The sequence below is a fragment of the Nicotiana sylvestris genome, chromosome 3 (assembly GCF_000393655.2).
Source record: "Nicotiana sylvestris chromosome 3, ASM39365v2, whole genome shotgun sequence".
NCBI classification, from domain to species: Eukaryota; Viridiplantae; Streptophyta; class Magnoliopsida; order Solanales; family Solanaceae; genus Nicotiana; species Nicotiana sylvestris.
In genome coordinates, this window is record NC_091059.1 from 114482514 (window position 1) to 114500848 (window position 18335).

An 18335-nucleotide genomic window follows, 5' to 3' on the forward strand; every position below is an offset into this window, starting at 1 on the left:
GACGCCATGCAAACGAACAATCTCTCGGATATAGATACATGCCAACCGCTCGGAAAAATAGGTAGTACACGTAGGAATGAAGTGCGCGGACTTGGTCAGCCGATCCACAATCACCTAAATAACATCGAACTTCTTCAAAGTCCGTGGGAGTCCAACTACAAAATACATGGTGATCAGCTCCCACATTCACTCTGGAATATCCATCTACTGAAGCAAGTCTGCTAGTCTCTGATGCTCATATTTCACCTGCTGACAATTGAGACACCGATCCACAAATCCCGCAATGTCTTTCTTCATTCTCCTCCACCAATAATACTGTCTCAGATCCTGATACATCTTTGCGGCACCCGGATGAATAGAATACCGCAAGCTATGGGCCTCCTCTAGAATCAACTCCCAAAGCCCATCCACATTGGGCACGCATATCCAGCTTTGCATCCTTAATACTCCGTCATCACCAATAGTCACATCTCTGGCATCATCGTGCTGAACTCTGTCCTTTAGGACAAGCAAATGATGATCATCATACTGGCACTCTCTGATGTGGTCAAATAAGGAAGACCGAGAAATCACACAAGCCAATACCCGACTGGGCTACGAAATATCCAACCTCATGAACCGATTGACCATGGCCTAAACATCAACTACAAGAGGTATCTCCCCAAATGGAATATATGCCGAACTCCATATACTCACCACCTTCCTACTCAAGGCATTGGCCACCACATTGGCCTTTCCCGGATGGTACAAGATAGTAATATCATAATCCTTTAGCAGCTCCAGCCATCTCTGTTGCCTCAAATTGAGATCCTTCTATTTAAACAAGTGTTGGAGGCTATGATGATTAGTAAACACCTCACAAGACACACCATACAAATAATGCCTCCAGGTCTTCAATGCATGAACAATTGCAGGCAACTTTAGATCATGAACGGGGTAGTTCTTCTCATGGGGCTTCAAGTGACGAGAAGCATAAGCAATAACTCTACCCTCCTGCATCAACATACACCCAATACCAACTCTCGAAGCATCACAATACACGGTATATGAACCTGAAGTTGATGGCAAAACTAACACTAGAGCTGTGGCCAAGGCAGTCTTGAGCTTCTGAAAGCTCTCCTCACACTCATTTGACCACCTGAATGGAGCACTCTTTTGAGTCAACTTGGTCAAGGGTGATGCGATAGATAAAAATCCCTAAACAAACCGGTGGTAATAACCCGCCAAACCAAGAAAACTGCGAATCTTTGTGGCTGAGGACGGTTTGGGCCAACTTTGAACTGCCTATATCTTCTTTGGATCAACCTGAATACCCATACTAGATACCACGTGCCCCAAGAATGCCACTGAACTGAGCCAAAAATACACTTGGAGAACATTGCATAAAGCTTCTCCTCCCTCAATCTCTACAACACAACTCTCAAATGCTTCACGTGCTCCTCCTGACTATGCGAGTACACCAGAATATCATCAACGAAATCTATGACAAACGAGTATAGATAAGGCCGAAACACGTTGTTCATCAAATGCATGAACGTTGTTGGGGCATTAGTTAGCCCAAAAGACATCACCACCCGAGAACCAAGCATAAAACCATACCGTCTAAGGCTCATACTACACTCTGCACTATGTTCAGATACCGGTGCTACAACTTTTCGACCACAGTGAGGTTGTTGCCTTCAGTCAATCAAGCGACCCGAGGTAGCCCTACAAGCGTCTACAGGCCTTGGTGTCCCCTTCCTATCTAGTTGTTCTTTTGTTCTTTACTATCTCAGAGACAGACATGTATCTATTTTGTTCAGACCCTATTTGTAGTATTCTTAGATAGTTTGTGAAATTGTGACACCAGTTCTGGGTAGCTTATGTTTATGGATTTGTATCGGTATTATTTTAAATTGTTACATTTCGTTCTTCCGCTTTATTATTTCCGTTGTTTATAAAATGTTAACTCACAATTGTTATGGGATTAAAAATGAAAAGGGTTAAATAGTTGGAATAATCGGCTTTCCTAGCTTTCACTAGTAGGCGCCATCACGACTCCTGAGGGTAGGAAGTCTAGTGAGTTAACATTTTATAAACAGTAGAAATAATAAAGTGGAAAAACAAAATGTAACAATTTAAAATAATACCAATACATAACCATAAACAAAAGCTACCCAGAATTAGTGTCACAATTTCATAGAATATCTAAGAATACTATAAATAGGGTCCGAACAAAATAGAAACATGTATGTCTCTGAAATAGTAAAGAACAGAAGAACAACTAGATAGGAAGGGGACACCAAGGCCTGTAGACGCCTGCAGGGCTACCTCGGGTCGCCTGATGGACTGAAGGGCAACAACCTCACTACGGTCCAAAAGCTGCAGCACCGGGATCTGCACATAGTGCAGAGTGTAGTATTAGCACAACCGACCACATGTGCTGGTAAGTGCCTAGCCTAACCTCGGCGAAGTAGTGACGAGGCTAGAAAAAGACTACCAAATAAACCCATGCAGTTATATCATGTACAGGAAGTAATAATGACAGAAACTAGTAGTTAAAGATGGGAAGGGGTAACATGCTCGGGAAAAAATATCATGTACAAACCAAATCTTAGTAACAAAGTGAAAGGAACACGAAAATTCAATTGTAAGCAAGAATAAGGAAACCAAAGACAAGTGTACGGCATCACCCCTCGTGCTTTTACTCTCGTCCTCACCAAAAGAATCAATATAATCAGCACGGCATCACCCTTCGTGCTTTTACCTCATATAATCATGGCACGAAATGATCCTTCGTGCATTATAACTCATATCATGGCACGACATTGTACATCATGCGGCACGATATCAAACTTCGTGCTTTTACCTCACAATATCAGCACGGCATCGTGTATTAATACTCTCAAAATCATGCACGGCATCACCCTTCGTGCTTTACACTCTTCCTCATCCAAGCAACAATCACAAAGTAATTGGGGAAAGGGAATCAATAATATCACAATAAAATCCCGGCAAGGGAACATTAGCATAACAACAATATCCCGGCAAGGGAAACAATATCATGAGTAATAACATCCCGGCAAGGGAGAGAATGTCAAAAGCAATAACATCCCAGCAAGGGAGAAAATATCATAAACCTCTACTCTTTTTCACAATTACTTCACAACTCAATTCTCAACTTGAGCCAAGGCTCTACAATGTTCAATTACCAATAATACTTCCACAAGCCTTGTTAAACAATAGAAATCATCATATAAAGCATGAACAATACGAAATGGAGTCACATTAATCATAGTATAAGACTCATGGGCATACTTGACACCGATGTATAGATACTCGTCACCAAACCTATACGTCATACTCAACAATTAACACATAGCAAATAAGACACAACTCATAATCCCTTAAGCTAAGGTTAGACCAAACACTTACCTCAATGCCACCAACACAATTCAAGCCTTAACTACCGCTTTACCTCTTGTTTCCACCACCAATTCGCTTGTATCTAGCCACAATTTACTTAACGATATCAATAAATGCTAAATAAATCAATTCTAATGCATGGAAATAGGTTTTCTAAAGATTTTTCCAAAAAGTCAAAAATCAACCCCGGGCCCACATGGTCAAAACCCGAGGTTTGAATCAAAACCCGATTACCCATTCACCCACGAACTCAAATATATAATTTGTTTTGAAATCGGACATCAAATCGAGGTCCAAATCCCCAAAAGTTTAAAATCCTAAGTTCTACCCAAAACACCCAATTTCCCCCATGAAAACCCTTGATTTTAAGTTGAAATCATGTAAAAAGATGTTATGAATTGAAGAAAACGAGTTGGAAATGACTTACAATTGATTTGGAGAAGAACTATTCTTTAGCAAATCGCCCAAGAGAGCTTAGGGTTTGAGAGAGTTTGAAAAATAAAGAGAAATGCGTCTAAGTACTAATTCACTGGTCGCAAATGTCGGAATTGCGACCCAGGTGTCGCAAATGCAAACCTAGCCTGGGCAGGCCTTGGTTGAAAATGCGACACTTCTATTGCAAATGTGATGTCGCAAATGCAACTAATTTCTCTCAAATGTGAAGGCAGACCGAGATCGCGGTCGAGGTCGTGGTAGGGGCAGGGGTGTAGCCCGCACAGCAGCTAGGGCAGCACCTGCAGATCCACCAGCCGCCCTAGTTCAGGATCAGGTCCTAGTTGTGGACGCTCCAGCAGCACCAGCCCAGGCAACGTCTATGCCTATTATGATTCCAGGCCTTCAGGAGGCTCTGGCTTAGATTCTATCAGTGTGCACTGGGTTGGCTCAGGCAGTCTCTGTTTCTATGGCCGAAGCTACTTCTCAGGCTGGGAGAGGTACTCAAACTCCCGTTGCTCGCACACTTGAACAGGTTGTGCAGGGACTTTAGACACCGGAGGCACCTCCAGCCCAGCCGGTTGCACCAGCTCAAGAGTATGTGGTACCAGTTATGCCTGAAGACAAGCAGCATCGATTAGAGAGGTTTGGTAGACTTCAGCCTCCGACTTTCAGTGGTACAGAGGGCAAGGATGCCCCGGGTTTCTTGACAATTGTCAGAGGATTCTTTGTACAACGGGTATTCTAGAGACCAGCGGTGTAGCATTTACTAATATTCAATTTTTTGAAGCTGCCTTTACTTGGTGGGAGGCTTATGAGAGGCGTAGTCCTGTTGATATAGCACCCCTTACCTGGCAGCAGTTCTCCGTTCTCTTCTGGGAGAAGTATGTGCCACAGTCTCACAGAGAGAAGCTGCACGGCAGTTCGAGCAATTGCGCCAGGGAGATATGACTGTGACGCAGTATGAGATGAGGTTCTCAGAGTTAGCTCGTCATGCCGTTTGGTTGGTTCCTACGGATAGAGAGAGGATTCGGAGGTTCATTGATGGCCTCACATACTAGCTTCGGATTCTCATGACCAGGGGATAAAGGACCAGAATTCATAGGTGCGGAATCTTCAGCGCACCTGCAAGACCACAGATGCGGAAGATAGGGCGCAAGTGCAGTTCCAGGAACTTAAGTGAAAACCGCAAAAGTGGTAGCTTGACCGCAAAAGCGGTAGCGCAGAAGTGGAAAAAGGGACCGCAGGTGCGAAATCCCTAGGTCATAAAGTATATAAGGTTTCCTTCGCAAATTTTTGCTAAGTTCTCCATTTTTGAAGTCGGGAAATGAGCTAGGACAGTGATTTTCAAGGGAAAATCAAATATTATTAGTTGGGTAAGCTGCCTAAGCTTCATTACTTGTGTTTATGACCATTTTTCCGTTGTTTAATCATGGTATTAGTGGAAATTAAGGAAGAAATTGAGGGATTAGGGCTTGATATTGGAGAGCTTTTAGTGGGGATTTGAGGGCCATTTGAGGTCCGATTTCGATGCTTTTGGTATGAGTAGACTCGTGGGAGGATAAGGATTCTATTGATGTGATTTTTATGGAATTTCGAGGCGTGGGCTCAGGGGTCGGGTTTGGCCAATTTCGAGATTCTTGCTGTAATTTGATTATTTTCACATAGGCTTCGTTCCCTTAGCATATATTGATGTCATGATTCTGTTTTTGGATAGATACAATGCAAGTTGAGGCCGAGTCGAGAGGCAAGGGCGTTGCAGAGTAGTATTTCATCCGGTTTGAGGTAAGTAACCATTGTAAATCTGGAACTAAGGGTATAAAACCCTGGTATTTCGTACTGTTTTGATAAATAAGGTGACGCATACGCTAGGTGACGAGCGTGTGGGCGTGCATCAGTAGGGATTGTGACTTGGTCCATCCTATAGGGACTATTAAGCCGCGTATTTGATTTGAAATCTTATGATATCCCGTATTTTAGAGATTGATACTATATTATGGGATATATACCATATTTGGGGCCTTGTGCCGACCTGTTTAGACCCTTAGGGGCATTTTTACTATTTTCCTCACTCTCTTTGTTTTGAAAGCCTATCCTTAGTCATGTTTTACCTGTTTATTGTTTAAATCCGATTTTATCACTCTACTTCTTAAAATATGAAAAACTGTTTGGACTGAGTTCCATGATTTCCACTGATATGCCTGAGTGTCTGTGAGGTTAATGACTGCGAGAGGTTAAGGACCTAATGGTGAGGATTATATATATATATATATATATATATATATATATTATGGACCGGGATGCACACCATAGCAATGTTATATATATTATGGATAGGGCTACACGCCGCAGCGATACTTATATAGATCGGGATGCATGCCGCAGTGATATGTATATTGGATCGGGCTGCACGTCGCTGCGATATGTATATTGGATCGGGCTGCGCGCCGCAGCGATATAACGCTTGGGCTGTAGGAGCCCCTCCGGAGTCTGTATACTCCAAGTGTAGTTACCTTGCAATCTCCGGTAAACTCTGAGAGTGCTGGGGACCCTCACTCAGCTGCTCGGGCACTTGGATCTGCACACAAGGTGCAGGGAGTAATGTGAGTATGCCAACTCAGTAAGTAAATAAGGTCTGAGTGCAGTGACGAGCAGTAAAAATCATATAATAAGTCTCAACAAAAATTTCAAGTCAAATTCTACAATTTAAAAGCCAGGCATCTCGTAAAAACTTGAGTTTCAACTAAAAATGCTCTGAAATCATTTAATTAGCGGTTTTCAATAGAGGCTCAGTATAAAAAGAAGAGTGAAAGCATCAAAATGTCTTAAACAGGTCCTTCGGGCAAGGTATCACTCATAAAGATAGCCTCTCGGGCAAGCCTCTTAGTCACTCGTAACTCAGCTCTCATCAATAGTACTCACACTCATCACTCCAGCTCAATAATATCTCATAACAGTAATAATCATAATAACTGCTATGGCGTGCAGCCCGAACCATTGTTTATAATCGACTACGCTCACTGGGGGTGTACAGACTCCGGAGGGCTCCTACAGCCCTAGCGACATATCATTGCGGCATGCAGCCCGATCCAATATACATATCGTCGCGGCGTGCAGCCCGATCCAAATAAGTATCGCTGCGGCGTGCAACCCGATCCATAATATATATAATATTGCTGCGGCGTGCAGCCCGATCCATAGTATATATATAATCCTCACCATTAGGTCCTCAACCTCTCTCAGTCACTAACCTCACAGCCACTCGAGCATATCAATGGAAATCAGGGAACTCAGCCCAAACAGTTTTTCATATTTTAAGTAGAGTGATAAAACCAGATTTAAATAATAAACAGGTAAAACATGACTAAGCATAGGCTTTCAAAACAAATAGAGTGAGGAAAATAGTAAAAACGCCCTTAAGGGTCAAAACAGGTTGGCACAAGGCCCAAACATGGCATACAACCCATAATATAGTATTAATCTCTAAAATACGGGATATCATGAGATTTCAAATCAAATACGTGGCTTAATAGTCTCAACGAGACGGACCAAGTCACAATCCCTACCGGTGCACGCCCACACTCTCGTCACCTAGCATGTGTGTCACCTCATTTATCAAAACAATATGAAATAACAGGGTTTTATACCCTCAGTTCCAGATTTACAATGGTTACTTACCTCAAACCGGATGAAATACTATGCTGTGATGCCCTTGCCTCTCGACTCGGCCTCAACTTGCGTAGTATCTATCCAAAAATAGAATCATGACATCAATATATGCTAAGGGAATGAAGCCCATGCAAAAATAATCAAATTACATCAAGAATCCCGAAATTGGCCAAACCCGACCCCCGGGCCCACGTCTCAAAATTCCATAAAAATCACATCAATAAAATCCTTATCCTCCTACGAGTCTACTCATATCAAAAGCATCGAAATCGGACCTCAAATGGCCCCTCAAATCCCCACTCAAAGCTCTCCCATATCAAGCCCTAATCCCTCAATTTTCTTCCTTAATTTCCACGAATACCATGATTAAACAATGAAAAAATGGTCATAAACACAAGTAATGAAGCTTCGGTAGCTTACCCAACTGATAATCTTCTATTTCCCCTTGAAAATCACTGCCCTAGCTCACTTCCCGTCTTCAAAAATGGAGAACTTAGAAAACATTCCCGAAGGAAACCTTGTATACTTTCTGACCCAGGGATTTTGCACCTGTGGTCCCTTTTTCCGCTTCTGTGCTACCGCTTTTGCAGTCAAGTTACCGCTTCTACGGTTTTCACTTAAATTTCTAAAACCGCACCTGCGCCCTATCTTCCGCATCCGTGGTCTCGCAGGTGTGCTCAAGATTCCGCACCTGCGACTTCTGGTCCTCTAGCCCCTGGCCGCTTCTACGGCTTTCCCAATGCTTCTGTGATCATGCACATGCGGTCCCCAATCCACAGGTGCGGTTATGACAGGGGCAGCAACTTCAACTGCTCATTTCCAAAGCCAAATTGTCCGAAAATCTTCTGAATTCATCCCGAGGCCCCCGAGACCTCAACCAAAAGTACGAACAAGCCACATACCACTATCCAAACTTATACCAACCTTCAGAACACCTCAAACAATATCGAATCAACCAAAACACTCTCAGATTCAAGCATAAGGATTCCAAATTTCGCTTTCGATCAAAAAGTCCATCAAACCTCGTCCGAATGACCTGAAATTTTGCACACACATCACAAATGACACAACAGACCTACTCTAACTTCCGAAATTCCATTCCGACCCCTATATCAAAATCTCACCCATCAACCGGAAATGTCATAATTTCAATTTCGCCAATTCAAGTCCAATCTACTCCGAACCTCTAAAACACATTATGATCATGCTCCTAAGTCCCAAATCACCTCCCAAAGCTTTCCGAACCTTTGGAATTCACATCTGAGCCCTTTTTCACATAAGTCAACATCCGGTTGACTTTTCCAACTTAAGCTTACTCAAAAGAGACTAAGTTTCTCAAACCTTACCAAAACCTCTTCGAACCCGAACCAATCGACCCGATAACATATCATACAGCTAAACAAGAGAATAAGAAGTAGAAATAGGGGAAACAAGGCGGTAACTCATGAAATGATCGGTCGGGTCATTACATCATCCCCCTCTTAAACAAACGTTCGTCCTCGAGCAAGTCAAGAAACATACCGAAAGCCTCAAATAGGTGAGGATATCTACTCTGCATCTCCCGCTCGGTCTCCCAGGTAGCCTCCTCCACAGGCCGACCTCTCCACTACACTTTCACTGAAGTTATATCCTTTGACCTCAACTTTCGAACCTGATGCTCCAAAATAGCCACTCGCTTCACATCATAAGTCAAATCATCATCTAATTGAACCGTGCTAAAATCCAAAACATGAGACGGATCGCCAATATACTTTCGAAGCATAGAAACATGAAATACCGGATGCACATTCGATAAGCTGGGTGGTAGATCAAGCTCGTAAGCCACCTCCCCAATCCTCTGAAGCACCTCAAAAGGCCCAATGAACTAAGGACTCAATTTACCCTTCTTCCAAAATCTCAGAACACCCTTCATGGGCGAAACCTTTAACAGAACCTTCTTACCAACCACGTATGACACATCCCAAACCTTCCTGCCAGCATAACTCTTTTGTCTCGACTGCGTTGTACGAAGCCTCTCCTGAATCACCTTTACCTTGTCTAAAGCATCCTGCACCAAGTCCGTACCCAATAGCCTGGCCTCACCTAGCTCAAACCAACCGACCAGAGATCTACACTGTCTCCCATACAAAGCCTCATATGGAGCCATCTAAATACTCAACTGATAGTTGTTGTTATAAGCAAACTCTGTGAGCGATCAAAACTGATCCCATGACCCTCCAAAATCAATGACACAAGCACGCAACATGTCCTCCAATATGTGAATAGTGCGCTCGGACTGCTCGTCCATCTGAGGATGAAAAGATGTGCTTAACTCAACCTGAGTACCCAACTCTCTCTGTACAAACCTCCAAAACTGTGAAGTAAACTGAGTACCTCTATCTGAAATGATGGAAAATGGGACACCACGCAAACGAACAATTTCCCGGATGTATATCTCTGCCAACCGCTCCGAAGAATAGGTAGTACACACAAGAATGAAGTGCGTGGACTTGGTCAGTCGATCCACAATCACCCAAATAGCATCGAACTCCTTCAAAGTCCATGGGAGCCCAACTACAAAGTCCATGGTGATCCGCTCACACTTCCACTCTGGAATATCCATCTGCTAAAGCAAGCCACCCGGTCTCTGATGCTCATATTTCACCTGCTGACAATTGAGACACCGAGCCACAAATCCCACAATGTCTTTCTTCATTCTCCACCACCAATAATGCTGTCTCAGATCCTAATACATCTTAGTAGCACCCGAGTGAATGGAATACCGTGAGCTATGGGCCTCATCCAAAATCAACTCCCGAAGCCCATCTATATTGGGCACACATATCTGGCCCTGCATCCTCAACACCTCATCATCACCAATAGTCACATCTCTGGCATCATCGTACTGAACTCTATCCTTAAGGACAATCAAATAAGGATCATCATACTGGCGCTCTCTGATGCGATCAAATAAGGAAGACCGAGAAATCACACAAGCCAATACCCAACTGGGCTCTGAAATATCTAACCTCACAAACCGATTGGCCAAGGCCTTAACATCAATTGCAAGAGGTCTCTCCCCAACTAGAATATATGCCAAACTCCCAGTACTCATCGCCTTCTTACTCAAGGCATAGACCACCACATTGGCCTTCCTCGGATGGTACAAAATAGTAATATCATAGTCCTTTAGTAGCTCCAACCATCTCCGCTGCCTCAAATTGAGATCTTTCTGCTTGAACAAGTGCTGGAGGCTACGATGATCAGTAAACACCTCACAAGACACACCATACAAATAATGCCTCCAAATCTTCAACGTGTGAACAATGGCATCCAACTCTAGATCATGAACGAGGTAGTTCTTCTTATAGGGCTTCAACTAATGAGAAGCATAAGCAATAACTCTACCCTCCTGCATCAACACACACCCGATACCAACTCTTGAAGCATCACAATACACTGTATATGAACTTGAAGCTGATGGCAAAACTAACACTGGAGTTGTGGTCGAGGTTCCTTAGGTATCACAATTCACGGACAAGCTTAGTAGGGTTTGAGAGACCGGTACAGAGACATCTGTAGTTATCCCCTAGAGGCTACAAAGTAAGGAAAAACTTCACATCTATTCTTTCCTGTCGTGTGACTTGACTTCTCAATGCTAATTGAACATTCACTCTATTATTTCACAGATGGTGAGAACACGTACCGCTTCATTAGTTGACCAGTAGCCCGAGCCCCAGTAGCATCTCCTGCGAGGGGCAGAGGTCAAGGTCGTGCTAGGGCCCGAGGCAGAGGCAGGTCTCAACCCAAAGCTCGAGCAGCAACACCAGCGGCGGAGCCTCAGGTTGAGTTTGATGAGGAGGTTCCAGCCCAGACAGTTCCAGCAAGACTAGCCCAGGTCTCAGAGGGGTTCATCGCCACCCCGGTACTTCAAGATGCTTTGATCCGTTTAGTGGGCCTTATGGAGAGTGTCGCCCAGGCAGGCTTGGTTCCTGTAGCACCAGCCATCTCTTAGGCTAGAGGAGTATCCCAGACTCCTGCTACTCGCACTCCGGAGCATATAGCTCCCCAGTTTCAGACTCCAGCAGCTCAGCCAGTTGGAGCAGTTCAGCCGGGTGTAGTAGCTCAGACCGGAGAGGGGCCGGCTATGTCTGTTGATGCCTTATGGAGATTGGACAAGTTCACCAAGCTTTTTACAACTACTTTTGGTGGTACATCTTCTGAGGATCCCTAGGATTATTTGGACAGCTGTCATGAGGTTCTTTGGAACATAGGGATAGTGGAGACCAATGGGGTCGACTTTGTTGCTTTTTATTTGTCTGGATCCGCCAAGACTTGGTGGAGAGATTATTGTTTGGCTAGACTAGCTGGGTCACCAGCTTTGACTTGGGATCAGTTCTCTCAGCTATTTCTGGAGAAGTTTCATCCTATCACTCAGAGGGAGAACTATCGGAGGCTATTTGAGCGTCTCGACAAGGGTTCTATGACTGTTACTCAGTACGAGACCAGAGTTATTGACTTGGCCCGTCATGTTCTTCTTATACTTCCCACTAAGAGAGAGAGGGTGAGGAGGTTCATTGAGGGACTCGTTTAGCCTATTCAATTGTAGATGGCTAAGGAGACGGGGAGCGAGATTTCTTTTCAGGATGTGGCCAATGTGGATAGGAGAGTTGAGATGGTTCTATCACAGGGGGTGGTCAGGGGTCTGACAAGAGGCCTCGTCATTCGGTCAAGTTCAGTGGTGCCTCATTTGGAGGCGGAGATTCTTTTGGTAGGGGCCATCCTTATAGGCTGTTTCATTCAGCACTTCAGGCTTCTCACGGTGCTCCAGGTGGTCGTGGTTCTCATATGCAGCATTCAGATCAGTTGCCCTACAGTGCACCGCCAACTCCTATCAGTGCACCTCCGCTCTAGAGTTTTCAGAGAGGTTATTCAGGCCATCGGGGTCAGCAGTCTCAGCAGCTGAGGGCTTGTTATACTTGTGGCGACATGAGGCATATTGCTAGATTTTGCCCTCGAACACCGAGCAACTCTGAGCATCAGGGTTCCCGTACCATGGTTTAGGCACCGAGTGTTCCATCGCCCACTCAGCCAGCTAAAGGGGGAGGTAGAGGTGATAGAGGTGGAGGTAGAGGTATTAGAGGTGGAGGTTGGTCCGCTAGAGGTGGAGGCCAGCCAGCAGGAGGCCGTCCAAGAGATGTAGTTTAGAGTGGTGGGGCCCAGCCCTAATTTTTATGCTCTTCTAGCTAGGCCTGAGGCTGAGGCTTCTGATGCAGTTATCACAAGTACTGTTCTGGTTTGTAGTAGAGATATTTCAGTTCTATTTTATCCAGGATCTACATACTCCTATGTGTCATCTTATTTTGCACTGTATCTAGTCATGTCTAGTGATTCTTTGAGTGCTCATGTATATGTGTCTACACTGGTGGGTGATTCTTGTGGTAGATCGTGTCCATCATTCATATATAGTTGTGATTGGGGGTCTTGAGACACGAATAGATTTGTTACTTCTGGATATGGTTGATTTTGATGTCATATTGGGGATAGACTGGTTATCACCTTACCACGTTATCTTGGACTGTCATGCCAAGACTGTGACCTTAGCCTTGCCGAGTTTACCTTGTTTAGAGTAGAGAGGGACTCCTGGTCATTCTACCCGTAGGGTTATCTCATATATGAAGGCTCGGCGTATGGTTGAGAAGGGGTGTTCGGCCTATTTGGCATATGTTCGTGATTCTAGTACTGAGGCTCCTTTTATGGATTTTATGCCTGTTGTTCGTGGGTTTTCTAAGGTATTTCCTTCAGACCTGCCGGGTATGCCACCCGATAGGAATATTGACTTCTGCATTGATATGGCTCCGGGCACTCAACCCATTTCTATCCCGCTATATCGTATGGCCTCGCCTGAGTTGAAAGAATTGAATGAGTTGTTGCAAGACTTGCTTGATAAAGGTTTTATTAGACCTAGTGTCCTTCGACGGATCGATGAGGATGTGTATAGATTACCGGCAGTTGAATAAGGTTACAATCAAGAATAAGTATCCATTGTCGAGGATTGATGATTTTTTTGATCAGCTTCAGGGTGCCAAGGTATTTTCGAAGATTGACTTGAGATCTGGCTACCATCAGTTGAGGATTAGGGCATCTGATGACCCTAAGACAGCTTTTCGCACTCGGTACGGGCATTATGAGTTCTTGGTGATGTTATTTGGGTTGACAAATGCCCCAGTAGCTTTTATGGATTTGATGAACCGAGTGTTCAAGCCTTACTTGGATTCGTTCGTGATAGTCTTCATTGATGATATTTTGATCTATTCCCGCAGCCGGGCGGAGCATGAGCAGCATCTGAGCATTGTTCTTCATACTTTGAGAGATAGTTTGTGAAATTGTGACACCAGTTCTGGGTAGCTTATGTTTATGGATTTGTATCAGAATTATTTTAAATTGTTACATTTCATTCTTTCGCTTTATTATTTCCACTGTTTATAAAATGTTAACTCACAATTGTTAAGGGATTAAAAATGAAAAGGGTTAAATAGTTGGAATAATTGGCTTGCCTAGCTTTCACTAGTAGGTGCCATCACGACTCCCGAGGGTGGAAAGTCCGGGTCGTGACAAATATCATGTACAAACCAAATCTCAATAACAAAGTGAAAGGAACACGAAAATTCAACTGTAAGCAAGAATAAGGAAACCAAAGACAAGTGCATGGCATCACCCTTCATGTTTTTACTCTCGTCCTCACCAAAAGAATCAATATAATCGGCACGACATCACCCTTCGTGCTTTTACCTCACATAATCATGGCACGGAATGATCCTTCGTGCATTATCACTCATATCATGGCACAGCATTGTACATCGTGCGGCACGGCATCACCCTTCGTGCTTTTACCTCACAATATCGGCACGGCATCACCCTTCGTGCTTTACACTCTTCCTCACCCAAGCAACAATCACAAAACAATTTGGGCAAGGGAATCAATAATATCACAATAAAATTTCGGCAAGGGAACATTATCATAACAACAATATCCCGGCAAAAGAAAGAATATCATGAGTAATAACATCCCGGCAAGGGAGATAATGTCAAAGCAATAACATCCCGTCAAGGGAGACAATATCATAAACCTCGTCTCTTTTCCACAATTACTTCACAACTCAATTTTCAACTTGAGGCAGCCCTGCAAAGTCTATCTGTAAGCCACCTCTCTAACTCGATCAAGAATCTCAAACGGGCCAATGAATCTAGGGCTTAGCTTGTGCTTCTTTCCAAATCTCATCACGCCCTTCATAGGCGACACCCGCAACAACACTCGCTCGACGACCATGAATGCCACACCATGAACCTTATGGTCGGCATAACTCTTTTGCCTGGACTAAGCTGTACGAAGCCTATCCTGAATAATCTTAACCTTGTCCAAGGCATCCTGAACTAGATCCATACCTAGCAACCGAGCCTCTCCCAACTCAAACCACCCAACTGGCGACCAACACCGCCTGTCATATAAAGCCTCATAAGGAGCCATCTAGATGCTCTACTAGTAGCTGTTGTTGTAGGCAAACTCCGCTAAAGGCAAGAACTGATCCCATGAGCCTTCAAAGTCAATGACACAAGCTCGGAGTATATTCTCCAAAATCTGAATAGTACGCTCGGACTGCCCATCCGTCTGAGGATGAAATATTGTGCTCAACTTGACTCGTGTGCCCAACTCATGCTGAACTGCCCTCCAAAAATGTGAGGTAAACTACGTACCTCGGTCAGAAATGATAGACACGGGCACACTATGAAGACGAACAATCTCCCGGATATAGATCTCGGCTAACCTCTCAGAAGAATAGGAAACTGCCACAGGAATGAAATGTGTTGACTTGGTCAGCCTATACCCACACTGTATCGAACTTCCTCTGAGTCCGTGGGAGTCCAACAACGAAGTCCATAGTGATACGCTCCCACTTCCACTCAAGAATCTCAATCTTCTGGAACAAACCACCAGGTCTCTGATGCTCGTACTTTACCTGCTGACAATTCAAACATCGAGCCACATATGCAACAATATCCTTCTTCATCCTCATCCACCAATAATGCTACCGCAAATCCTGATACATCTTAGCAGCGCCCGGATGAATAGAGTACCGGGAACTATGGGCCTCCTCTAAAATCAACCCTCGAAGTCCATCCACATTAGACACACAAATATGACCCTGCATTCTCAAAACTCCATTGTCTCCAACTGTAACCTGCTTAGCACCTTCGTGTCACACTGTGTCTCTAAGGACAAGCAAATGAGGATCATCATACTGCCGATCTCGAATACACTCAAATAATGAAGAACGAACGACCATGCAAGCTAACACGCGGCTGGGCTCAAAAACATCCAACCTCACGAACTGATTGGCCAAAGCCTGAACATCCAAAGCAAGCGGTCTCTCACCGACCGGAATATATGCAAAACTGCCCATACTGGCTGAATTTCTACTCAAAGCATCGGCCACCACATTGGCCTTTCCCGGATGATATAAGATAGTGATATCATAGTCTTTCAATAGCTCCAACCACCTTCTCTGCCTCAAATTTAGCTCCTTCTTCTTGAACAAATACTGTAGACTCTTGTGATCCGTGAACACCTCACTTGACATGCCATACAGATAATGCCTCCAAATCTTCAACGCGTGGACAATGGATGTTAACTCCAAATCATGAACTAGATAATTCTTCTCATGAATCTTCAACTGTCGCGAAGCATAAGCAATTACCTTGCCATCCTGCATCAACACCGCACCAAGTCCAATACGAGATGCGTCATAATAAACTGTATATGGACCTAAACATGTGGGCAAAACCAACACCAGCGCCATACTCAAAGCTGTCTTGAGCTTCTGAAAGCTCGCCTCACACTCGTCTGACCACCTGAACTAGGCACCATTCTAGGTCAACCTAGTCATCAGGGCTGCAATAGATGAAAACCCCTGCACAAACCGACAATAATAGCCTGCCAAACCTAAGAAACTCTAGATCTCTGTAGCTTATGCGGGTCTAGGCCAGTTCTTGACTGCCTTTATCTTTTTCAGATCCACCTGAATACCCTTTGTTGAAATAACGTGACCTTAGAATGCAACTGAACTCAACCGAAACTCACACTTCGAAAACTTAGTATACAACTGACTATCTTTCAAAGTCTGAAGAACAACTCTCAGATGCTGCTCATGCTCCTCTCGGCTGTAGGGAGTAGATCAAAATATCATCAATGAAGACTATCACGAATGAATTCAAGTAAGGCTTGAACACTTGGTTCATCAAATCCATAAAAGCTATTGAGGCATTTGTCAACCCAAATGACATCACCAAGAACCCATAATGCCCGTACCGAGTGCAAAAAGCTGTCTTAGGGACATCGGATGCCCTAATCCTCAATTGATGGTAGCTAGATATCAAGTCAATCTTCGAAAATACCTTGGCACCCTGAAGCTGATCAAACAAATCATCAATCCTCGGCAATGGATACTTATTCTTCATTGTAACCTTGTTCAACTGCCGATAATTTATACACATCCTTATCGATCCATCCATCTTCTTAACAAACAATACCGGCGCACCCCAAGACGAGACACTAGGTCTAATAAAGCCTTTATCAAGCAAGTCTTGCAACAGCTACTTCAATTCTTTCAACTTAGGCGGGCCATACGATACGGCGGGATAGAAATGGGTTGAGTGCCCGAAGCCAAATTAATGTAGATGTCAATATCCCTGTCGGGTGGCATACCTGACAGGTCTGAAGGAAATACCTCAGGAAACTCACGAACAACAGGCACAGAATCCATAGAAGGAACCTCGACACTAGAATCACGAACATATGCCAAATAGGTCGAACACCCCTTCTCGACCATATGCTGAGCCTTCATATATGAGATAACCCTACGGGTAGAATGACCAGGAGTACCTCTCCACTCTAAATGAGGTAAACCCGGCAAGGCTAAGGTCACAGTTTTGGCATAACAGTCCAAGATAGCGTGGTAAGGTGATAACCAGTCCATCCCCAATATGACATCAAAACCAACCATATCCAGAAGTAACAAATCTACTCGAGTCTCAAGACCTCCAATCACAACTATACATGAATGATGGACATGATCTACCACAATAGAATCACCTACCAGTGTAGACACATATATAGGAGCACCCAAAGAATCACTAGGCATGACCAGATACGATGCAAAATTAGATAACACATAGGAGTACGTAGATCCTGGATCAAATAGAACTGAAGCATCTCTACTACAAACCAAACAGTACATGTGATAACTGCATCAGAAGCCTCAACCTCAGGCCTGGCTGGAAGAGCATAACATCGGGGTTGGGCCCCGCCACTCTGAACTACATCTCTGGGACGGCCTCTTACTGGCTGGCCTCCACCTTTAGCGGCCTGACCAACACCTCTAATACCTCTACCTCCACCTCTAGCACCTCTACCTCCCTCTCTAGCTAGCTGAGTAGGCGATGGAACACTCGGTGCCTGATCCATAGCAACGGGAACCCTGATGCTGAGAGCTACTGGGTGCTCGAGGGTAAAATCTAGCAATATGCCTCATGTCGCCACAGGTATAACAAGCCCTTGGCTGCTGAGACTACTAACCCTGATGGCCTGAATAACCACTCTAAAAGCTCTAGAGCGAAGGTGCACTGATAGGAGCTAGCGGTGCACTGTAGTGCAACTGATCTGAATGCTGCATATGAGAACCACAGCCACTTAGAGCATCGTGAGAAGCCTGAAGTGTTGAATGAAACTGCCTGGAAGGATGTCCCCTACCAAAAGAATCCCTGCCTCCAAATGAGGTACCACTGAACCTGCC

The 18335-nt window shown here is 44.3% G+C and overlaps 1 protein-coding gene across 1 annotated transcript; it reads right to left on the reverse strand.

The window, feature by feature from the left end:
• Nucleotides 1-204: 204 nt before the first annotated feature.
• On the reverse strand, nucleotides 205-18007 carry LOC138887863 (uncharacterized). The gene is made up of 3 exons (XM_070169655.1): nucleotides 17885-18007; nucleotides 856-993; nucleotides 205-498 (listed from the first exon to the last, which is right to left on the reverse strand). Exons 1-3 carry the CDS (start codon nucleotides 18005-18007, stop codon nucleotides 205-207), a joined length of 555 nt encoding a protein of 184 aa, XP_070025756.1.
• Between the last annotated feature and the right edge of the window lie 328 nt (nucleotides 18008-18335).

Bases quoted from the DNA above. Each gene is read 5' to 3' on its own strand.
- LOC138887863 (XM_070169655.1), bottom strand. From the start codon at position 18,007: ATGGATCAGGCACCGAGTGTTCCATCGCCTACTCAGCTAGCTAGAGAG. The intron at 994-17,884 runs GTAAGAGGCCGT...ATGTTGATGCAG, and splicing joins CTAAAGGTGGAGGCCAGCCA to GAGGGTAGAGTTATTGCTTA. The intron at 499-855 runs GTGTTTACTAAT...CTTGTCCTAAAG, and splicing joins TGTATGGTGTGTCTTGTGAG to GACAGAGTTCAGCACGATGA.